This window comes from Monodon monoceros, unplaced genomic scaffold (assembly GCF_005190385.1).
Source record: "Monodon monoceros isolate NGI ecotype Baffin Bay Population unplaced genomic scaffold, NGI_Narwhal_1 Super_Scaffold_14, whole genome shotgun sequence".
Lineage (NCBI taxonomy): Eukaryota > Metazoa > Chordata > Mammalia > Artiodactyla > Monodontidae > Monodon > Monodon monoceros.
In genome coordinates this window covers 40,452,789-40,479,101 of record NW_021703770.1, presented here as the reverse complement: position 1 = coordinate 40,479,101, position 26,313 = coordinate 40,452,789, and the positions used below count along the sequence as shown (strand labels likewise).

Here is a 26,313-nt window from a genome sequence, read left to right as displayed (position 1 = left end):
AAGAATTGAGGATAGTCTCAGAGACCTCTGGGACAATACTAAATGCACCAACATTCGAATTAGGGGTCCCAGAAGGAGAAGAGAAAAAGAAAGGGACTGAGAAATATTTGAAGAGATTATAGTTGAAAACTTTCCTAATGTGGATCAGGAAATAGTTAATCAAGTCCAGGAAGCACAGAGAGTCCAATACAGGTTAAATCCAAGGAGAAACACAAGACACATATTAATCAAACTATCAAAAATTAAATACAAAGAACAAATATTAAAAGCAGCAAGGGAAAAGAAACAAATAACATACAAAGGAATCCCCATAAGTTTAACAGCTGATCTTTCAGCAGAAACTCTGCAAGCCAGAAGTGGGTGGCAGGACATATTTAAAGTGATGAACAGGAAAAACCTACAACCAAGATTACTCTATCCAGCAAGGATCTCATTCAGATTTGATGGAGAAATTAAAAACTATACAGACAAGCAAAAGCTAAGAGAATTCAGCACAACCAAACCAGCATTACAACAAATGCTAAATGAACTTCAATAGGCAGGAAACACAAGAGAAGGAAAAGACCTACAATAACAAACCCAAAACAACATACAGATCAATAATTACCTTAAATGTAAATGGATTAAATGCTCCAACCAAAAGACATAGACTGGCTGAATGGATACAAAAACAAGACCCATATATATGTTGTCTACAAGAGACCCACTTCAGACCTAGGGACACATATGGACTGAAAGTGAGGGGATGCAAAAAGATACTCAATGCAAATGGAAATCAAAAGAAAGCTGGAGTAGCAATTCCCATATGAGACAAAATAGACTTTAAAATTGGGCTTCCCTGGTGGTGCAGTGGTTCAGCATCCGCCTGCTGATGCAGGGGACACGGGTTCATGCCCCGGTCCGGGAAGATCCCACATGCTGCGGAGTGGCTGGGCCCGTGAGCCATGGATGCTGAGCCTGCACGTCCAGAGCCTGTTCTCTGCAATGGGAGAGGTCACAGCAGTGAGAGGCCCGCGTACCGCAAAAAAAAATAATAAATAAAATAAAATAAAAATAAAGACTATTACAAGAGACAAAGAAGGACACTACATAACGATCAAGGGATCAATCCAAAAGAGGAAGAAGACTCAAATCAATATTATTAGAAATGAAAAAGGGGAAGTAACAACTGTCACTGCAGAAATACAAAGGATCATGAGAGATTACTACAAGCAAGTATAGGCCAATAAAATGGACAACCTGGAAGAAATGGACAAATTCTTAGAAAAGCACATGCTTCTGAGATGGAACCAGGAAGAAATAGAAAATATCAACAGACCAATCACAAGCACTGAAATTGAAAATGTGACTAAAAATCTTCCAACAAACAAAAGCCCAGGACCAGATGGCTTCACAGGTGAATTCTATCAAACATTTAGAGAAGCACTAACACCTATCCTTCTCAGACTCTTCCAAAATATAGCAGAGGGAGGAACACTCCCAAAATCATACTACATGGCCACTGTCACTCTGATACCAAAACCAGAAAAATATGTCACAAAGAAAGAAAACTATAGGCCAATATCACTGATGAACATAAATGCAAAAATCCTCAACAGAATACTACCAAACAGATTCCAAAAGCACATTAAAAGGATCATACACCATAATCAAGAGGGGTTTATCCCGGTATGCAACAATTCTTCAATATATGCAAATCAATCAATGATATACCATATTAACAAATTGAAGGAGAAAAAACATATGATCATCTCAATAGATGCAGAGTAAGTTTTCAACAAAATTCAATTCCCATTTATGATAAAAACCCTCCAGAAAGTAGGCATAGAGGGAACTTACCTCAACATAATAAAGGCCATATATGAAAAACCCACAGCCAACATCGTCCTCAATGGTGAAAAACAAACTATTTCCACTAAGATCAGGAACAAGACAAGGTTGCCCACTCTCACCACTATTATTTAACATAGTTTTGGAAGTCTTAGCCACAGAAATCAGAGAAGAAAAAGAAATAAAAGGAATCCAAATCGGAAAAGAAGAAGCAAAGCTGTCACTGTTTGCAGATGACATGATACTATACATAGAGAATCCTAAAGATGCTACCAGAAAACTACTAGAGCTCATCAATGAATTTGGTAAAGTAGCAGGATACAAAATTAATTCAGAGAAATCTCTTGCATTCCTCTACAGTAACGATGAAAAATCTGAAAGTGAAATTAAGAAAACACTCCCTTTTACCATTGCAACACAAAGAATAAAATACCTAGGAATTAACCAACCTAAGGAGACAAAAGACCTGTATGCAGAAAACTATAAGACACTGATGAAAGAAATTAAAGATGATCATATAGATGGAGAGATATACCATGTCCTTGGATTGGAAGAATCAACACTGTGAAAATTACTATACTACCCAAAGCAGTCTATAGATTCAATGCAATCCCTATCAAACTACCACTGGCATTTTTCACAGAACTAGGAAAAAAAATTTCACAATTTGTATGGAAACACAAAAGACCCTGAATAGCCAAAACAATCTTGAGAAAGAAAAACAGAGCTGAAGGAATCAGGCTCCCAGACTTCAGACTATATTACAAAGCTACAGTAATCAAGACAGTGTGGTACTGGCACCAAAACAGAAATATAGATCAATGGAGCAGGATAGAAAGCCCAGAGATAAACGCATATGCATATGTTCACCTTATCTTTGATAAAGGAGGCAAGAATATGCAATGGAGAAAAGCAGCCTCTTCAATAAGTGGTTCTGGGAAAACCAGACAGCTACATGTAAAAGAATGAAATTAGAACACTATCTAGCACCACACACAAAAATAATCTCAAAATGGATTAAAGACCTAAATGTAAGGCCAGACACTATCAAACTCTTAGAGGAAAACCTAGGCAGAACACTCTATGAGAGAGTTCCACCTCCTAGAGAAATGAAAATAAAAATAAAAATAAACAAATGGGACCGAATGAAACTTAAAAGCTTTTGCACAGAAATGGAAACCATAAGATGAAAAGACAACCCTCAGAATGTGAGAAAATATTTGCAAATGAAGCAATTGACAAAGGATTTATCTCCAAAGTATACAAGCAACTCATGCAGCTCAATATCAAAAAAACAAACAACCCAATCCAAAAATGGGCAGAAGACCTAAATAGACATTTCTCCAAAGAAGATATACAGATTGCCAACAAACACATGAAAGAATGTTCAACATCATTAATCATTAGAGAAATGCAAATCAAAACTACAATGTGATATCATCTCACACCAGTCAGAATGGCCATCATCAAAAAATCTACAAACAATAAATGTTGGAGAGGTTGGGGAGAAAAGGGAACCCTCATACACTGTTGGTGGGAATGTAAATTGATACAGTTACTATTGAGAACAGTATGGAGGTTCCATAAAATACTAAAAATAGAACTACCATAGGACCCAGCAATCCCACTACTGGGCATATACCTTGAGAAAACCATAATTCAAAAAGAGTCATGTATCACAGTGTTCACTGCAGCTCTATTTACAATAACCAGGATGGGGAAGCAACCTAAGTGTCCATCGACAGATGAATGGATAAAAAAGATGTGGCACATATATACAATGATATATTACTAGCCATAAAAATAAATGAAATTGAGTTATTTGTAGTGAGGTGGATGGACCTTGAGCCTGTCATACAGAGTGAAGTAAGTCAGAAAGAGGAAAACTGTATGCTAACACACATATATGGAATCTAAAAAAAAAAAAAAAAAAAAGGTCATGAAGAACCTAGGGGCAAGATGGGTATATAGATGCAGACCTACTAGACTTGAGAGCACGGGGATGGGGAAGGGTAAGCTGGGACAAAGTGAGAGAGTGGTAGTGTATATATGGACATATATACACTACCAGATGTAAAATAGATAGCTAGTGGGAAGCAGCCACATAGCACAGGGAGATCAGCTCGTTGCTTTGTGACCAGCTAGAAGGGTGGAACAGGGAGTTTGGGAGGGAGGGAGATGCAAGAGGGAAGAGATATGGGGATATATGTATATGTATAACTGATTCACTTTGTTGTAAAGCAGAAACTAACACACCATTGCAAAGTAATTAGACTCCAATAAAAATGTTAAAAATAAATAAATAAACACATATATCTATTTAAAATATTGGTCAACTGTGTGACTTTATAACAAGAAGAATCACTTAGAAACTTCAGGAACGAAGATTTGTGTTACCCACTAATGGCAAAGGGCTCATCAAACTAAGATTCTTGCTAGAGATAAGATCTGGAATGAATATTGGAGAATGAAGGTCATAAATTATAACTACTATGACCAGCTAGAATACTGACCATGATAACCTGAACCTATAGTTCTTCGCTTTGTCCTAGAGTGTACTGTCCATACTCTCTACACAACCAATTTCTCCTTTAAAGAACATTATAAAAATTTAAATATTTCCTTCTCATCTTTTAGGCTGGATTACAATAGAAAAAAGAAGAAAGAATAAAAAGACTAAATATTAATTTAGATCCTAGACTTGGAGAGTAACAGTCCCTGGCTTGGTTAGAAAATATCTGTGTAGTTGTTGAGGATCTTCTTAGATACTCTTCAGAATTGTTTTCATGATAAAGGACAGAAAGCCAACTTGAAATAACATGAAAATGAGAGAGAGAGGTTAATTGATTACTTCTTGATTCCAGGAGATAAGAGAAGAATAAGAGTTTATTTCTTGTTTCACTCTGGATTCACGGCTATTTCCAGCCCTGGCTCACACTTTATAAAACTAAGAGCAAAGTGGAATGTATACTTTTCTTTGGGATCATTTTAATCATCCTTGTGCCCCAGAAGATTATCTCTCAAGTTACTTCTAATGACAAAAAACTAAGATTCACCTAATAATATGTGTTTAGTTCCCAATTCAAGCAACTTTAACAAAACAAACTAGTCTGTCTCTGATTTCTCCTGTTAAATATAAATTGAAAACATATACTTGACAACTCATTGTACATAATCACCAGAATTTCCTGTTTCAAGTCTTAAACAGGGATTATAAATAACAACTAAGAGCAAAATAATAACTAAAAAGAAAACATTGATGCAAAAGAATTTTTGAATTATGCCTGAATTTTTTGATAGCAAAAATAATACCTACATTCTCATAATTTTTATTTATATATACTTTGCAAACAATCTGTGTAGTGTCTGCTTTTTTAAACAGAATACTTTAAAAAGCCATTTTCATTTATAATTTCTAATCAGTACATGTTATATATGTTAAAAATGCCTTTCTTATTCAGTATAATTAAAATATATTTAACTTTAGCATTGGCACTGTTTCTATAAAGAATCATGGGTAGATATAAGAACATATGTTTAATAAAGGTCATATTTTGTTACCTCAATATTATCATTTTCCATTCCTCATATTACATTAATTTAGGAAAGAATAGAGTAATTTATATGCTCTATTTAATTTGACATAAAAACCTACATTTATGCCATGAATTATTTTATATTTAAAGTAACAGTCTGTGTTAACTGTGCCACAGTTTTACTGACAGTTTCCTTAGTTTAATAAAATAGATTACTTAACTGCTTTTGGCTTTTGGCTTTTTAATTCCTTAGCTTTGCCCAGAAACAAGACTGCATCTTTGCCTTTTGTTGATATTGTGGCCTAAGCTCATTATCATGTGAATATCTGGTTATTGTTTTATAAATGTTCATTTTTCAGAAGCTCACTTTTTTTTTCTTTCTTAGAACAGCAGACTTTACAGTAGCCACACTCATTATCATCATGTGGCAGTACTGCTCTTCCTCTGCTTTTGCTGCTTTAAAAATTAATGCACTGTTATTTTCTGAATACTGCATAAGCTGCTTATGAGTACATTATGCTATCAAGCAAGCACATGCAGAAAAGCTTCCTCAACTGTTATTCTTTCAATGAAAATACAGCTGGTTCTGCTTCAAAGGCATATCTTTTCACCTGCAAATGGACTTGCTCCTACACTTATTCCTCAATTCATTGTCTTTTATTTGTGTCTGGAAATCTTTAATTGCCTTTAATTAGAAAAAAGTAAATTCAGTGCTTTAATCTTGCAAACACATTCAATCATAATTCTGTCTGGGATGAATACCAAGTTCTATTCACTGTCTGATCTCTATAACAAAGATATATAATTTATTGTCCATTTATATAGACCACACCAATTAAGATACAATAGAAAAGTGAAGAGATGAGTCAAAATATTTGAAAAGAAAAATTTGCAATCTAAATTTAATTACTCAACTGAATTATTGGAAGATGAGTTATTTACAACATGCCAAAAATACTGACAAATAATAAAATTTGCTAATCAACAATAAAGACTTTTATATTTCCTACAATGTCTTTAGAATAATTTCTCAACTGCTTCAAATCCCTCCTCCATTCCTTAGAAAGCAAAATGCTATTTGAAATCTTACTTTTCTCATATTACCATAATTACACGTAAAAGAACAATATTATTTGGCATATAAAGTAATTTTCCAACTACTATATGAACACAATTTTTAGTTACTATATTACAAACTACAAATAACTATAGAAAACACTTTGCAAGAGCAAGGTTCAATAGTCTTTCTTATGGAACTCTATAGCATGCTCCAGTAGCTATGCCAGTAAACAAAAAGTCTGCATTTTGATAGCTGCAAGATGAATAAAATCACAAATTGTGTAGTCACAGGCAAAATATAATTAAAATTTTAATCCATCAAGTTGATAAAAAGAAAATTATTACAAAACCAGAAACACAATAAAAAATACGGAGCTAATGGATTCTCATCAGCATTGTACACTTTTATACTTAGTTAGTCATACAAAATGATGCCATATATTTACTTAGAAAAAGGAGGTATCTATAAAAGTAAATTTGAAAATAGTATTTTTCTTAAAATTATTGAGGGATATCTGGGCTATAGAGGAAGCTGGTAAATTAATCCTCAGAAACAAAAATCTCACACAAAGTTTTAAAATCATGTTATAGAGGCAACTCAAACAATGATAATTTTTCAGTGCTTGCACAGAACAACTTAACATTAATCATACATTGTAAAGGACACATCACCATTTAACAGCACATTAAGTCATTAAGTACTAAGAAACAAATACTTTACTTTGGGTTTCTACAAAGATAATGCAACAAGTTGCTTATGAGATATAAATTAACTTCCCAGAAAAATACATTAAAAATGTTAACCAAGCAACAATTTAATATATGGAGAGCAACTTATACATGTAGGGGAGCAAAATTTGCCACCCCAAAATGTCTCTTTGGCATGCAGATTATTTTGAGCTTAAAACAATCAAGGCCCAAAAAGACTCAGGAAGAAACTTTGACCTTCTCCTGTTTAAAAAATTTAGGTAGCTTGTTCTAAAAATAGAGCTATCACCAGCGATATCTGCAAGAATAGGGGCTGGGTGTGGTGGGTGAAACTCATCAGTGCCCACAGATCACAGTGAACTCTGTGTTTAATTATCTCTGCAGGGCCCAGCAAACATTTGCTTACCAAAAGTTTGCTTTCCATCTGCATGTGAATTACCTTCTTTTCCTTTAAAATTCCAAACTACTACCCCCAAGTCCTCCTTTATTTTTAGCTGAAGATGGTATTTAAGGTGAGGGTTTCAGCCATTTTGGTGAGTTAATCAGTTTTTCCTGGGTCTCTCCTATGTATACATGTTATTTAAACTTTTGTTTGATTTTTCTCCTATTAATTTGTCTCATATCAAGTTAATTCTTAGACCAGACAGAAGAACCTAGAAGGATAGAGGAAAGTTTCTTCCTCCCCAACAGAGGGAAATGTAGTTAAGTAAAAGGTATTATAAAGTATCTCAATCTTTAGTTTGTATTTAACCACCACTCCCCCACCCCCCAAAAAATCAACAAACATTTTTTTTAAGTAGCTGCTATGTGTAAAGTGGCCTTGGGGATACAGAGATAAAATTAAAGGAAAACAACAAAAAGTATCACACAGAAGATAAGAAACAAACTCCAGAAAAATTACATAACAGTATGTATCAATAAGTTTTCAAGTTAGTTAAAGATACTGCTTATTATTTCAAGAGAGATTACAAAATAATAAATAATATAAACAGTAGGTTAAACAAAGGGCATATAGAATTTTAATTACCTAAGAATTAGGGAGATTGTTTTATTGATTATTTTAACAAATAATTATTAAGTACCTTCTATCATGAGGGATGATCATTAAGGATGCAAAAATTAGATAGAGCTTCTGCCTGCAAAAATGTTTAAGTCCTAGTAGGTACAAATAAAAATATAAATACTTAAACAAGGTAGAAAGGAAGTGGTATGTGCAATCAGCAAAGTTAAATGTTAAAAGGACTTCCAGTTCTGAAAACATGGTAGAGTGGGCTGAGATGGACCCTTCTCTGATATAAGTACATAGAAACAGTAGGAAAAAACAAACAAACAAACAGACAAACATTCTATAAAGCTCTTAATATTAGATGTACACATATTTACATACACACATACATACATATATTTATTATAAAATAAAGGAAATAGAGAAAATGTTCAAATGCCAGAAACAAGGAAAAAACTCAAAGCAAGACAGCTAGTTCCAGCTGATGTCCTAGTGGCCCTGGTTGCAGAAGTCGGGGTGGTCATATTAGTGCCTGTATTAGACGTCAAGAGGCTTGCATATTAGATTTTAAAGGCCCAGGTCTGTATAGTGCCACTGTGAGATATATGGATAAAGTTGAGGTTCTCAAAGGACTGACCAAAACATACAAAAAATAATTCTGTGCTTGTTTGGAGAAATAGCAAGGGATCTTTCTGCTTCCTCTAAGCTCTGGGTGTGGAAAAGAGATGTGTCTCCTGTGAGAAATACAAATCTTAATACTGTTAGACCCAGAACAAGGTATGAGGTCCAAATTGCAGGAATCCTAGGCCAAGAAATAAGTCCAAAATAATAGTCCAAAATCTACAAAATCCCCATTGTCAATAAATAAATAGAACACTGTTCCATAAGAATATTTCATAATTCAGACTGCTGGGACTCTCACAGAGGGAGAAAACAGAAACAAAAACAAACCTCTGTTGAAGCTGAATACATACACAAAAACTCAGAACCATAAAGCACAGAGGGATCAAAAAAAAAGAAAGAAAAAGAAGAAAACAGCATGCCCTAGAATAAATAAGCCAATACAACAAATGGGGAAGTTGGTACCATAAGAAGAAGGAATAATTTTAAAAACCTGAAAGAATATATAAAATTGCTATTTAAAATAATTAAAGAGGAAAAAATTATGGAACAGAATAAAAACAGAATGAGTTTTTAAATGATTAAATAGACTTTTTACCCAGGACAAAAAAAAGGTCACTGAAATGATACATCTATGGGTGCAAGATAAACATAGTAATAAATAAATGAGAGAGAGAAAAAGAATTTGTGAATGCTAGTCAAAGGGAAGGTAGATCTGAGAAGTAACCCAGAGTAGGACAGAGATATGAAATATAAAAGTGATTTTAAGAGATATGGATGCTATAATGTGAAGACTGAACTTATATATAATAGGAATTCCAGAAGGAGAGATTAGAGAGGAGGATAGTCATTATCAAAAAAAAATCAGAGATTGAAGTCCTTCTGAAACTTAAGAGAGACGAGAATCCACAGGATGAAGAATCACAGCAATTCTGAAGCCCACTCCCTTTTTTTCTTTTTACCAATAAAAATAAATATTTGCATTAAATTAAAGTTGAAAAATATGTTAAAAAATTCTTAATGACAGGAAAAAAAATACACCAAAAAGAAATGACAATTAGACTAATGGATGAGTTCTCATCAGAAACACCTGAAACAATAATTCAAGTGTGAGTACAATGTAACAACAATATTGTCTTTTAAGCAGAGACAGAGGAATTTTTCCCTAATAGATATTTGCATTCAGGCAAAAGGAACAAGGAAACTTCACCAGGAGGAAGATGTAAAATATAAGAGGTAGTGGTTAGTAAAGAGAGCGAACATAAAGTTAGATCTAAGTAATTATTGGTGATTAAAAAGTTAAAAATAATAATTATTATCCTGTTGAAAACAAGAGAGAAAGTAATACACACAACAACAAGAACAACAGGAAAAAGTAATCAGATATAAAGAGTTAAAAATCTTTATATTGCTTAGGATAAATAAAAGTATTGATACACTTTAGTTTTCACTAGGTCAAATATACCAGATAACATTTGATGGAAGAAAAAATAAAACAAACAAAAAAACAAAAAAGAAAATAGAGAAAGAAATGAAAAGTAAAACTAAAATTTGAAAGAAAAAAGAAAAAAAGACAATCCAATTTTTTTTTGGAAAGAAGGTTAGGGTAGAGATTAGCAAGGAAAAACCGCCACAGATAAAAAATACAAAATAAAATTGTGGAAATATATTTAGATTCTTTTTCACAGTAAATAATATACGATTAAATTTGCTTGCCCCAAAACAAAGATTCTTAGGCTGTATCAAAATCATAAAATATAACATTAAAGTCTAGATGAAAGTAAAAGGGTAGGAACAAAAATGTCAATCAGAATACTAAACAAAAGAAAGGTCATTACTAATATTAATTTAAGACAAAAAAAGATTTTCTGAAGAAAAATAATAGCACTTTATAAAGGCCAGGATTTAATAGAAAAGGGGGAATAATTATCAGAAATATATACCAATTTAGAAATGCTATGCAACAAAAACAACCTCAAAATATACACAGTAAAAAATGACAGAATTACAAAAATTGACAGCTTCATGGAATTAGTGAGAATATATCAATTACTCTTTCTCACAGAATGACAGCTCATACATTCATATTAAGTACAAAAGAGATTTGAACACCACAATTAATATAAGCAGTACTGCATCCCAATATTAGAGGATATCTATCCCTTGTAAGCACAGAGAGAATGTTAATAAAATTGACCATATATATAGTAAGCAATAGAGAAGAGCTTAATATCAAAAACTAACATTATTCTAAAAACATTTTCTGAACAGAAAACAATAGGTTAAAAATCAATTTGAAATATATATATATATATATATATATATATATATATATATATATATATACATAGTTGACCCTTGAACAACATGGGTTTGAACCATGCAGGTCCACTTTTAGAAAGATTTTTTTCCAGTAAATACAGACAGTACCACACAATTCAAGGTTGGTTGAATCCATAGATGCAGAGCCATTAATACAAAGGTCAACTATGGGACTTGAACATCCATGGATTTTGGTACCTTCAGAGGGTCCTGGAACCAATCCCTGGCAGATACTGAGGGATAACTGTATATAACTCAAGAAAGCTCTAAAATAATATAATAGAGCCAATAATGTAGTGAAGAAAACTGATCCATTAAATGAATACATTAGTAAAAAAAAATGTTTGTAAAGCAAATAGCAAAGAATTCAACTCAAATAATTATAAAAGAAAGAGACAAGTTAAAGAATTACAATGAAGGAAATCAGAGACAACACTAGAATTATGGAAAAGGAAATAATAAAATCTAGTAACAGAAGCTAATTCTTTAAGATGTCTAAAAAATTTAAACAAATCTTAAGTGATGAAAAAAGAGATAGAGTAAAATTAAATAACATCAATTAAAAACAGAAATTACAGTTATAATTTTAAAATATTAAAAGAATTTTATGCATAACTGTTTATGAATATATTCTATATTTTCCATTCAACTTTATCACTGAATATGTTACCCAAATTGGCTGAAAATATAGATCTATTAACTGATGGAAAAAAAAGGTAGTTAAAAGTCTACTCATCTAAAAAGCTTCAGACAGGGGTTTTGCTAGGGAGTTTTATAAACATTCCAGAAAGTCATATTTCCAAATTTATATAACCTATCCTGGAGCATATAAAAAAGATATTTCTCCAATTCATTATAGAAATCTTATATGACTCTGAAGCTAAAACTGAACAAAGACAGAAAGAGAATGGAAAGTTGGTGCCAATTTCATGCATGAAGAAGGATGTTAAAAAGATCTTAAATTATTAGTAAACTAAATTCAGCTGTGTATTAAAAAATATCAAGACAAAGTAGGATATATATCAGTATATATCAGTAATGCAAGGATAGTTTAACATTTGAAAATCTATAAATACAATTTGCCAAAATAACAAAAATATCCTTCCAACATATACAGAAAAACTTCAATAAAATTCAACATACTTTATTATTTTAAAAAAGAAAAACAAACTCTTAGCAAACTAAGAACAAAGGGGAATTTCCTTAGTCCAACAAGTATGTACCAAAATCCTAGAGCTGTATTATACATAATGGCAAAACGATTGAAGTGTTTTCTTAAAAGTCAGTAATTTATATCCAATACTTGAAAAACACAACATAACAAGATATGAAAGATAAAATACAAAGGTTAAAAAAAATTTAATTATGCCTATTAGAAAATCAAGAGAAATTACAAATTATTATTACTCTAATAAAATGCAGTCAGGTTGCTTAATACAAGATTAATAATTAAAATTCATTACCATGTTTATATAGCAGCAAGAACCAATTACAAAATATAATTTTATATTAGCAAAAAAAATATGCAATAATAGCAAATAAATTATGTATCACTTCTGTTTAGCTCAAAAATACTCAATAACTTTATAAAGAAAATAATAAAAATTTATTGAATTTACCAGCCATATGATAATTTCAAAAGATAAAACTGATATGAATTTTCACATATAAAGACATAAATTCTCCACGAAGTAATCTACAAATCCCATGGAATTCAAATTTGACTACCAGTGGCCTTTTTCATGACTATTTAAAGTTAATTTTAAAATTCACATGAGCAGATAGAGGACCAAGAGTAGTTGAGACAAGTTTTAAAAACAACAAATAAGGGTGAGGATTTGTCCTACCATTTTAAAGACTATAAAAATAAAGTATAAAAGTATAAAAGCTATAGTAACTAAACAAGTAAGGTATTTCCAAAGCAAGAAGCAAATTGGATAATGGAATAAAGTAACAGAGAATTATTATCAGTATAAATAAAGAAATGAAACAATGCAATGAGAGAAAAACAACTCAGTAGATTTCATTTAGCTTCATCCCAGGATGTTAAACAAATTGGTTCAAGAAAATATAGATCTATTAACAGATGAAAAAAAAAGAATGAAAGAAAAGAATAGTAGTTAAAAGTCTACTCGCACACAAAAAAAGAAAAAGAAAAATAGCAGCAATAGATTTGTCAAAGAGAGAAATCAAAAGATCAACAAATATATTAAATGATTAATCTTAGTAAGTAATAAAATGAAAACTAAAATAAGAATGAATACAATTTCATGTGTATGAGATTGGCAAAATTTTAAGTCTAAAAAGTAATGAAGAATATGGAGAAATAGACAACATTTTACATCGTTTCTGTGACTGTAAAATAGTGAGTGCATCCACTTTAGAGAGTAATTTACCAGCATTTAGTAAAGCTGAAAATGCACCTTTCTATTGTACAGCAATAGAATATCTGGTATTTGCCAAAAATGAGAGAAAAAAAATGAAACTGGGGTAATATTTTCAGGAAACAATGGATAAAAATTTTCAAGAACATATTTTAAAAAATGAATCTACAACAACAGGAAGCCCAGTAAACCCCAAATAGAATAAATGAAGTCAAACCTATACTTAGACTCATCTTAGTGAAACTGCAGAAATCCAAAGACACAGAAAATCTTAAAAGGAGGTTAAAAAAAAAAGATTGATTATTTTTAAAGAAGTAACATTTAGATTGAGTTCCTAGGAGTAAAAATAATAGACAAAATGCAAAGGAGTGATATTTTCATATATTGAAAGAACACACAATGAAATAAAAACAAAACCTTCCAAATTCAAATTCTATAGCCAGAGATAACATATTTCAGAAATAATGGTATATCAATATCATTTTTAAAAAAAAGAAACTGAGAAATTGCCACAAGCAGGCATATATTCTAGGAAATTCTAAAAAATGATGTCTACCAGGCACAAAAGAAAATGATTTTAGATAGAAGGTCTGGGACATAAAACAGAATTAGGAATAGAGGAAATAGTAAATACGTATACCATTATATATGAATTTTTAGTGAATAAACTATAATAATAACATTAGGATTTTTAAAAATATAGAGAGAATTAAGAAATACCAGAATTTATTTTGGACATTGTATCTCTAAATTATGAGCAGAGTTTCCTCAGACAGTCATAATAGCCATAGTGCTATTATACTGCCAATTCCATGAACTCAGATCTTATGACTTAATTATTTTTGCATCTGCCAGTACCTAATATAGTCTTTGGCCCCAGGGAAGCAGTATAGTGAAGGGATTCTGTGGTCAGTTTCTTGGAATGGAGTCCTGGCTCTACCTCTTACCAAATGTAGCACCTTGAGAAATTTCTTTAACCCATCTGTGCTGTATTTTCCTGATCTGTAAAAAATGAAGCTCCTATAGGACTACTATGAGGATGAAATAAGATGTGCGTGGCACAAGATGCCTATAATACCTCTGTTATATAAGAAAATAGGGATTTATAAGTAAATTAGTTATAATTTTTATATGATTTACCTAGCACATGTATTATTTGGCCTCATATATTTAATAATATCTATTTATAAAATATCTTAATTATGTTAGAAGTTTTAAAAATTCTATTCTTTTCCAATTTTGAAATAATTTATCTCTAGAATAATACATGTAATATTAGCCAGTCTCACACTATCTATTTTTAAAACATTATTTCTGAAGAAATGTAAGGCCCAAACCAATTTATTTCCCTTTGCAGTCAGCAATATTTCAGAATATTCAGTTTTTCTTAGTATACTGCCTTAAAAGTGAGAAGGGTATTCCATCTCAGTTCTCTACACATTTCAAGATCATGATATAGTAATTAACGTAGTGTCCATTTAATGTGAAAATTCTCTATCTACGAGGCGTTTCCAGTCACAGTGTCAGCTCATTTGATTCTTACCTGAGCAAAGACTATTGTAAGAAAGGCTTTTTGTGAAAGCCATTAATCACTGTCATTTACTACATAATTTAAAAGGCAAAACTTTTAGTGGAAGACAAATATTAAACAGTGATATTGAAATCATCATTCAAAAATGGCACTGGTTTTGCCATGTACAGTTACTGACTGACCAAACAAAAATTACATAAATAAATGAGATTTAGTAACAAGTGAACACTGAACACATACAACGCCTCTATTCATTGTGAAACTTTATTAGCAATCTAAATTAGCTTACTAACAGCTTGAATACTAAAAGAAAAACACTGTGATACTCAGTTTATTTGCTATTTGTACTTTGTTTTTTACCATCAATACTGAAATATCTTCTTAAAATAATTCTAGTTGCTTTATTCCCTCCTCACATTTTGGATCATATCTGGGAAAATGTCTACATAGAACTCCATGTAAGGAAGACAGTGTCGGTGATAGACCATCTATCATCATTAGTATGAGTTGAGGCTTCTGGTACTTTCTAACTCTGACGCATTAAGTGAGAAAAGAAAAATCCTTGAGAAAATTCTCGCATTAGTTAATATCCTAATTAATTAACTAATTAATATTTTTTCTATTTCATTTTTTTCTCTGTCTTTACAAAATCTTACATATTATTATTATTACTTACATAATATTACTATATTATTCTATAGTATATACATGAAAATCTAAACACTGCAGTGCATTATCCTTAAAAAGAGTAGACAATAGTATACCCTCGCTATTTTAATTTTAGTATATTTTGTTTGATCATGATTACTGTATTTGCAAAGTTTACCCAGGATAACTCATGTCCATGCAACACTCTACTTTGTAAACTGCTCTAACACTTTTTATGGATCTCACAAGCATCCTGTGAGAAGGGTAGATCTTGTGCCTGCTTATATTTTCAAGAGGAAGTGAAACAGGAAAGAGAACTCTATACGGGAACATAATGCATAACACAGAATCCTCAGAACAATTTAGTATAAGAAGAGGGCTGAGACTTTACAATTATATTACTTTCTCTGTCTTATTCTTTCTTGGCTCTTATATATATGAATGGAACTAAATCAAAGGAAAGATATGCAATGTTTATAGAACAGAATACTTTAGATTTTTAGGGTATCTATTCTCAAAAATTGATCATTAGATGCAATTCAATTTCAATAAAAATCTTAGCTGATGCTTTATTTTATTTTTCTGTCATCAGTGATGATAGAAATCAGAACAGTGGTTGCATATGGGGGGTGTGGGTAAGGACTGACTAGAACTATCTGAGAAGATGGAAATGTTCTATATTTTGATTGGCATATGTGGTTACATGGATATACACACTTGTCAAAATTCTAAGAATTGTTTATTTAAGAGTTGGGTGTGGATTGATCCCCAATATGGTTATTCTTTATTTATGTGGTTTAGCACATCCCATCTGATCAAACTTCAATCTGGTAAGTCAGTCCTTCTGTTTAAACACATAAATAATATAACAACCCACACTATTTACTCATGCTGCATCCTATAAGTGAAGGAAGATATATACAAAAGAAATCAAATATCATAAACCTTCTCCTAAGAAATAATATAGTCAGAAATATTGTTTTTTAATTTGCATTATCCATCAGTTAGGTGAGTTAAATCTTTCATAAGATTCTTTTGATTGCATTTTTTGTTGTAATAGTTGTTTGGTTTTGTTTGTGTAGTTTGATTTCCTCTTTTATGAATTGCCTGCTCATATTTTTTGCCCATTTTACTACTGGATTTCCAGATTATTTTATTTATAGTAGGGCTTTATTTTTCTACGTGTAAATTTTTAATTGGTTACATATTTTAAATATTTTTCACTTTGCTTTCATCTCCTTTGTTTTGCAGAAACATCTTTTCCCTTATGGAGTGTACCTTATGTATCATATTTATAAAACAGGTATATATACTCTATTATTATCAATTACTTCTACTTATTTTCTGACAAGTATTGTAACTTCTTTGTTTATCTGTCAGTTATTTAGAAGAGGTTTTATTATTAATATTATTATTATGATTATTATTTTAATTTCCAAAAGAATGGGAACAGGTGGCAAAAGGAAGGAACATGTAAGAAGAGAGGGTAGCGGGTGGGGAAGGGGAAGTTAACTTTTTGGCTTCCAATTGATTTCTAATTTACTACACTTTGTTCAAAGTTGTGGTTGCAGGATATTGATTCTTTAAAATTGAGGGGACTTGGTTTGTGACTTAGTATGGAGGTAATTTTTTGTAAATACTCCATGCATCCTTGAAAAGATTAGGTAGGAAATCCTGTACCTAGAGCATAGTCTAAAACAGGGAAGCTTCCTGTTATCTTCCTTTGCTGTTTACTGGACTTCCTTCTAGTCCACCATTTTACTAAGTTAAAATTTTAATAGAGAATTTTGAGGTTATCACATTATTGCCACTAAGAGTCAAAAGAATTGAAAGATTTTATAAGGATAAAAATAAATAATTAAACAGATGTTAATATTAAAAATACTGATTATACACAAGCACCTTGCCTTAAGAATAACAATAAAAGTATTTTTGCTTTACCAAATTAATAAAATCTAAAAGAGCTTTGAAAAATCATAAGTACAAAAAAGGTATTTCTTCAGAGGTAAACAGGGCTGCACTGATTTTTGTTCCTTAAAAATTCTGTGCAGTCCTTTGTTATTCATATTCTGTGCATCATATGTATTAGGGAAAAGTTATTTTCTTAATATCACACATAATTGCTTTTATCTTCATCTGAATTCACAAGAATGTATCAAAGGGAATTCATTGCTTACCAATTTGCTTTCTGTACTGATCAACAGGAAGTTTTATAGTGGAGGCATCTTTTCTTCCCATCTTTGATCTCCAAAGTGCCTGCTGCAAAGAAAGAAAATAATTATGATGAAGTCCTAAAAAATCAAAAGAACTATCTACAAACTTCAGAAATAACTTATTTCACAAAATCCATTTTTAAAGCAACAGGTAAAAATGCATTTGACTTATTCCCATTAGATATTGGTAAAGAATATAAAATTCGAGAGATCTTCAAGATGGCAGAGGAGTAAGACGTGGAGATCACCTTCCTCCCAACAAATACATCAGAAATACATCTACATGTGGAACAACTCCTACAGAACACCTACTGAATGCCGGCAGAAGACCTCAGACTTCCCAAAAGGCAAGAAACTTCCCACGTACCTGAGTAGGGCAAAAGAAAAAAGTAAAAACAGAGACAAAAGGATAGAGATGGGACCTGCACCAGTGGGAGGGAGCTGTGAAGGAGGAAAGGTTTCCACACGCTAGGAAGCCCCTTTGTGGGTGGAGACTGCGGGTGGCAGAGGGGGGGAAGCTTCGGAGCCATGGAGGACAGCACAGCAACATGGGTGCAGAGGACAAAGCAGAGAGATTCCCACACAGAGGATCATTGCCGACCAGCACTCACCAGCCTCAGAGACTTGTCTGCTCACCCACAGGGGCAGGTGGCGGCTGGGAGCTGACGCTCGGGCTTCAGAGGTCAGATCCCAGGAAGAGGACTGGGGTTGGCTGCATGAACACAGCCTGAAAGGGGCTAATGCACCACAGCTAGCCAGGAGGGAGTCCAGGAAAAAGTCTGGAACTGCCTAAGAGGCAAGAGACCAATGTTTTGGCATGAGCAAGGAGAGGGGAATCAGAGCACAGCCTAAATGAGATCCAGAGATGGGCACAAGCCGTGGCTATCAGCACAGACACCAGAGTCGGGCATGAGATGCTAAGGCTGCTGCTACAGCCACCAAGAAGTCTGTGTGCAAGCAGAGGTCACTATCCACCCCTCCCCTTCTGGTAACCTGTGCAGCCTGCCACTGCCAGGGTCCCATGATCCAGGGACAACTTCCCTGGGAGAACACACAGTGAACCTCAGGCTGTTGCAATGTCACATTGGCCTCTGCCCCACATTACATACCCCTCCCTCTCCCTGGCCTGAATGAGCCAGAGCCCCCAAATAAGCTGCTACTTTAACCCCGTCCTGTCTAAGGGAACAACAGATGCCCTCAGGCGACCTACACACAGAGGCAGGGCCAAATCCAAAGCTGAAGCCAGGAGCTGTGCGAACAAAGAAGAGAAAGGGAAGTTTCTCCCAGCAGCCTCAGGAGCAGCTGATTAAAACTCCACAGTCAACTTGATGTACCCTGCATCTCTGGAATACCTGAATAGAGAACGAATCATCCCAAAATTTAGGCGGTAAACTTTGGGAGCAACTGTAGACTTGGGATTTGATTTCTGCATCTAATTTGTTTCTGATTTTATGTTTATCTTAGCTTAGCATTTTATGTTTATCTTAGTTTAGTATTTAGAGTTTATTGTCATTGGTAGATTTGTTTATTGATTTGGTTGCTCGCTTCCTATATCTTTTTATATATATATATATATATTTTTTTTTTTCCCCCTTTTTCTCTTTTTTTCAGTGCGTATGTGTATGCTTCTTTGTGTGATTTTGTCTGTATAACTTGGCTTTTAACATTGTCCTAGGGTTCTGCCTGTCTGGATCTTTTTGATTGTTTTCTTTGTTTTTTGTATAATGTTTAGTGCTTATTAACATTGGTGGATTTGTTTTTGGGTTTGGTTGCTCTCTTCTTTCTTTCTTTCTTTTTATTACTTTTAATTTTTATTTTACTTTTAATAATTTTTAAAATTTATTTTATTTTATTCAGTTTTCTTTATTTTTTACTCCCTTTTCTTCAGAGGTCTGTGGCTGACAAGGTCTTGGTGCTCCGGCTGGGTGTCAGGGCTGTGTCTCTGAGGTGGGAGTGCTGAGATCAGGACATTGGTCCACCAGAGACCTCCCAGCTCCACATAAAATCACATGGCAAAAGCTCTCCCTGAGATCTCCGTCTCAATGCTAAGACCCAGCTCCACTCAACAAACAGCAAGCTGGACATGCTATGCCAAACAATCAGCAAGACAGGAACAAAATCACACCCATTAGCAGAGAGGTTTAGTAAAATCATAATAAGGTCAAAGACACCTCTTAACACACCACTGGACATGGTACTGCCCACCAGAAAGACAAGATCCAGCCTCAACCACCAAACACAGGCACCAGTCCCCTCCACCAGGAAGCCTACACAACCCACTGAACCAACCTTAGCCACTGCAGGCAGACACTAAAAACAATGGAAACAACGAATGTGCATCTGTGAAAAGGAGACCCCAAACACAGTAAGTGAAGCAAAATGAGAAGACAGAGAAACACACAACAGATGAAGGAGCAAGTTAAAAACCCACCAGAGCAAACAAATGAAGAGGAAACAGGCAGTCTACCTGAAAAATAATTCAGAGTAATGATAGTAAAGATGATCCAAAATTTTGGAAATAGAATGGAGAAAATACAAGAAACGTTTAACAAGTACCTAGAAGAACTAAAGAGCAAACAAATAATGATGAACAACACAATGAATGAAATTAAAAATTCTCTAGAAGGAATCAATAGCAGAATAACTGAGGCAGAAGAACGGATAAGTGACCTGAAAGATAAAATAGTGGAAATAACTACCACAGAGCAGAATAAAGAAAAAAGAATGAAAAGAATTGAGGTCAATCTCAGAGACCTCTGGGACAACATTAAACGTACGAACATTTGAATTATAGAGATCCCAGAAGAAGAAGAGAAAAAGAAAGGGACTGAGAAAATATTTGAAAGGATTATAGTTGAAAACTTTCCTAATATGGGAAAGGAAATAGTCAATAAGGTGCACTTCGCACAGAGAGTCCCATACGGGATAAATCAAAGGAGAAAAGGGCCAAGACAAATATTAATCAAACTATCAAAAATTAAATACAAAGAAAAAATATTAAAACCAGCAAGGAAAAACAACAAATAGCATACAAGGGAACCCACATAAGGTTAACAGCTGATATTTCAGCAGAAACTCTGCAAAGTAGAAGGGTGTGGCAGGACATATTTAAAGTGATGAGAGGGAAAAACCTACAACCAAGATTACTCTATCCAGCAATGATCTCATTCAGATTTGAGGGGGAAATTAAAATATTTACAGAAAAGCAAAAACAAAGAGAATTCAGCATCAACAAACCAGGTTAACAACAAATGCTAAAGGAGCTTCTCTAGGCAGGAAACATAAGAGAAGGAAAAGACCTACAATAACAAACCCAAAACAATTAAGAAAATGGTAATGCGAACATACACATCGATAATTACCTTAAAAGTAAATGGATTAAATGCTCCAAACAAAAAACATAGACTGGCTGAATGGATACAAAAACAAATACGCATATATATGCTGTCTACAAGAGACCCACTTCACACCTAGGGACACATACAAACTGAAAGTGAGGGGATGGAAAAAGATATTCCATGCAAATGGAAATCAAAAGAATCTAGAGTAGCAATTCTCATATCAAACAAAATAGACTTTAAAATAAGGGCTATTACAAGATAAAAAGAAGGACACTACATAATGATCAAGGGATCAATCCAAGAAGATATAACAAATGTAAATATTTATGCACCCAACATAGGAGCACCTCAATACATAAGGCAAATGCTAACAGGCAAAAAAGGGGAAATCGACAGTAACACAGTCATAGTAGGGGACTTTAACACCCTTCTTTCACCAATGGACAGATCATCCAAAATGAAAATAAATAAGGAAACACAAGCTTTAAATGATACATTAAACAAGATGGACTTAATTGATATTTATAGGACATTCCAACCAAAAACAACAGAATACAATTTCTTCTGAAGTGCTCATGGAACATTCTCCAGGATAGGTCATATCTTTGTTCACAAATCAAGCCTTGGTAAATTTAAGAAAACTGAAATCATATCAAGTATCTTTTCTGACCACAACACTGTGAAACTAGATATCAATTACGGAAAAAAATCTGTAAAAAATACAAACACATGGAGGCTAAACAATACACCATTCAATAACCAAGAGATCACTGAAGAAAACAAACAGGAAATCAAAAAATACCTAGAAACAAATGACAATGAAAAGATGATGACCTAAATCCTATGGGATGCAGCAAAAGCAATTTTATGAGGGAAGTTTATAGCAATATAATCTTACCTCAAGAAACAAGAAACATCTCAAATAAACAACCTAACCTTACACCTAAAGCAATTAGAGAAAGAAGAAAAAAATAACTCCAAAGTTAGCAGAAAGGAAGAAATAATAAAGATCATACCAGAAATAAAAGAAGAAATGAAGGAAACCATAGCAAAGCTCAGTAAAACAAAAAGCTATTTTTTTGAGAAGATAAACAAAATTGATAAGCCATTAGCCAGACTCATCAAGAAAAAAAGGGAGAAGACTCAAATCAATAGAATTAGAAATGAAAAAGGAGAAGTAGCAATTGACACTGCAGAAATAAAAAAGATCATGAGAGATTACTATAAGCAACTATATCACAATGAAATGGACAACCTGGAAGAAATGGAGAAATTCTTAGAAAAGTACAACATTCTGAGACTGTACCAGGAAAAAAATAGAAAATATGAACAGACCAATCACAAGCAATGAAATTGAGACTGTGATTAAAAATCTTTCAACAAACAAGAGCCCAGGATGAGATGGCTTCACAGGCGAATTCTACCCATCATTTAGAGAAGAGGTAACACCTATCCTTCTCAAAGTCTTCCAAAATATTGCAGAGGGAGGAACACTCCCAAACTCATTCTATGAGGCCACCATCACCCTGATACCAAAACCCGACAAAGCAGTCACAAAAAAAGAAATCTACAGGCCAATATCACTGATGAACATAGATGCAAAAATCCTCAACAAAATACTAGCAAACAGAATCCAACAGCACATTAAAAAGCTCATACACCATGATCAAGTGGGGTTTATCCCAGGAATGCAAGGATTATTCAATACACACAAATCAATGTGATAAACCATATTAACAAATTGAAGGAGAAAAACCATATGATCATTTCTATAGATGCAGAAAAAGCTTTCTACAAAATTCAACACCCATTTATGATAACCCTCCAGAAAGTAAGCATAGAGGGAACCTACCTCAACATAATAAAGGCCACATATGACAAACCAACAGCCAACATCATTCTCAATGGTGAAAAACTGAAACCATTTCCTCTAAGATCTGGAACAAGACAAGGTTGTCCACTCTCACTACTATTATTCAACATAGTTTTGGAAGTTTTAGCCACAGCAATCAGAGAAGAAAAAGAAATAAAAGGAATCCAAATCAGAAAAGAAGAATTAAAGTTGTCACTGTTTGCAGATGACATGATACTATGCATAGAGAATCCTAAAGATGCTCCCAGGAAACTATTAGAGCTAATCAATGAATTTGGTAAAGTAGCAGGATACAAAATTAATGTACAAAAATCTCTTGCTTCCTATACACTAATGATGAAAAATCTGAATGAGAAATTAAGGAAACACTCCCATTTACCACTGCAACAAAGAGAATAAATTACCTAGGTGTAAACCCACCTAAGGAGACAAAAGACCTGTATGCAGAAATTATAAGAGACTAATGAAAGAAATTAAAGATGACAAAAACAGATGGAGAGATATACCATGTTTTTTTGATTGGAGGAATCAACATTGTGAAAATGACTATACTATCCAAAGCAATCTACAGATTCAGTGCAATCCTTATCAAACTACCACTGGCATTTTTCACAGAACTAGAACAAAAAAATTCACAATTTGTATGGAAACACTGAAGACCCTGAAGAGCCAAAGCAATCTTGAGATAGAAATACAGAGCTGGAGGAATCAGGGTCCCTGATGTCAGACTATACTACAAAGCTACGGTAATCAAGACAGTATGGTACTGGCACAAAAACAGAAATATAGATCAATGGAACAGGATAGGAAGCCCAGAGATAAACCCACACACCGATGGTCAACTAATCTATGACAAAGGAGGCAAGGATATACTATGGAGAAAGGCAGCCTCTTCAGTAAGTGGTGCTGGGAAAACTGAACAGCTACATGTAAAAGAATGAAATTAGAACATTCCCTAACACAAAAATAAACTCAAAATGGATTAAAGATCTAAATGTAAGGCAAGACACTATAAAACCCTTAGAGGAAAACACAGGCAGAACACTCTATCACATAAACCACAGCAAGATCCTTTTTGACCCACCTGCTAGAGAAAAGGAAATAAAAACAAAAATAAACAAATGGGACCTACTGAAATTTAAAACCTATTGCATAGCAAAGAAAACCATAAACAAGATGAAAAGACAACACTCAGAATGGGAGAAAATTTTTGCAAATGAAGCAACTGACAAAGGATTAATCTCCAAAATTTACAAGCAGCTCATGCTGCTCAATACCAAATAAACAAACAACCCAATTCAAAAATGGGCAGAAGACCTAAACAGACAATTCTCCAAAGAAGATATACAGATTGCCAACAAACACATGAAAGGATGCTCAACATCACTAATCATTGGAGAAATGCAAATCAAAACTACAATAAGGTATCACCTCACACCCGTCAGAATGGCCATCATCCAGAAATCGACCAACAATAAATGCTGGAGAGGGTGTGGAGAAAGGAGAACCCTCTTGCACTCTTGGTGGGAATGTAAATTGATAGAGCCACTATGGAGAACAGTATGGAGGCTCCTTAAAAAACTAAAGATAGAGCTACCATATGACCCAGCAATCCCACTACTGGGCATATACCCTGAGAAAACCATAATTCAAAAAGAGTCATGTATCACAATGTTCACTGCAGCTCTATTTACAATAGCCAGGACATGGAAGCAACGTAAGTGTCCATCAACAGATGAATGTATAAAGAAGATATGGCAACTATATATATAGATATATATATATACACACACACACACAATGGAATATTACTCAGACATAAAAAGAAATGAAATTGAGTTATTTGTAGTGAGGTAGATGGACCTAGAGTCTGTCATACAGAATGAAGTAAGTCAGAAAGAGAAAAACAAATACCATATGCCAGCACTTATATATGGAATCAAAAAAAAAAAAAGTTCTGAAGAACCTAAGCGTATGACAGGAATAAAGATGCAGACATAGATAATGGACATGAGGACAAGGAAAAGGGGTAGGGTAAGCTGGGACAAGGTGAGAGAGTGGCATGGACATATATACACTACCAAATGTAAAATAGCTAGTGGGAAGCTGCCACATAGCACAGGGAGATCAGCTCAGTGCTTTGTGACCACCTAGAGGGGTGGGATAGGGATGGTGGGAGGGAGACACAAGAGGGAGGAGATATGGGGATATATGTATATGTATAGCTGATTCACTTTGTTAGAAAGCAGAAACTAACACACCATTGTAAAACAATTATACTCCAATAAAGATGTAAAGAGAAAGAAAATATAAAATTCTTTCAAATAAATTATCAAGGATACAATTGTTGGTGCAAATAAATACAATTAAATACAATTAAATTTCCCAATTATCCATTCTTGGTAACATTCATGTTATCAAGTACTATTAATGCTCAATGAAACCACACTGTTAGAGCTGGAGATCAGGGTATTTAAGGTGAGGGTTTCAGCCATTTTGATGAGTCACTCTGTTTTCCTGGGTCTCTCCCATGTATACATGTTATTAAAGTTCTGTTTGATTTTCTCCTGTTAATCTGTCTCACGTCAATTTAATTCTTAGACCAGCCAGAAGAACCTAGAAGGGTAGAAGAAAATTTCTTCCCCCCTGTACACTACATTATATGCAGTTTGCTTTAATCCACAACATATCTTTCAAATCCTATTCTTTTTACTGAATTTAGATATTGTAGCAGAGACTGCAACCTACTAACCAAAATCCATATTGTCCTTTTCCTGGCACTATTTTTCCTAGCCTGAAATCAAACATTTAATTAAATTCTTATCAACAGAATATGAATTGAAGTCATGTGTGCCACTTCCAGACCTGAACACTAAAAATCTCCAGTATTGAATCCTGTGTTCTTTTTCCCCTTCCAATTGGCTAGAATGGAAATAATCTCCAGAGAAACCATAAGGGTATCTTTGTAAGAACACAGAATCTTGATCTTCCTGGGATGCAGGAGGGTATTCTGTAACTTATTTACTATTGTCGACTGAAAAAACTGCACAACCTAAAAGTTGAGAGTTATGTTTTATTCAGCAAACATTCTTAGGACTTCAAGCCTGGGAGGAAGCATCTCAGATGACTCTGAGAGACTGCTCAAAGAGGCAAGGGGGGAAGCCAGGATATACAGGAGTTTCTGCAACAAAGACCAGGTAGTTGGAACATCAAAAGATTACTATTAATTAAAGAAAACCAG

At 33.6% G+C, this 26,313-nt stretch overlaps 1 protein-coding gene across 5 annotated transcripts in view; it reads right to left on the bottom strand.

The window, feature by feature from the left end:
- Positions 1-26,313, bottom strand: part of TRIQK (triple QxxK/R motif containing) — a 93,249-nt gene that overhangs the window by 22,438 nt on the left and 44,498 nt on the right. For 3 of the 5 annotated variants that reach the window (XM_029223254.1, XM_029223252.1, XM_029223255.1), the window contains one exon: positions 17,823-17,904. In XM_029223254.1, coding sequence (XP_029079087.1) covers positions 17,823-17,883 — 61 coding nt within the window. In that variant the 5' untranslated portion in view covers positions 17,884-17,904. The remainder of the gene's footprint in view (positions 1-17,822; positions 17,905-26,313) is intronic. The other 2 variants (XM_029223257.1, XM_029223256.1) reach the window with 1 other exon arrangement.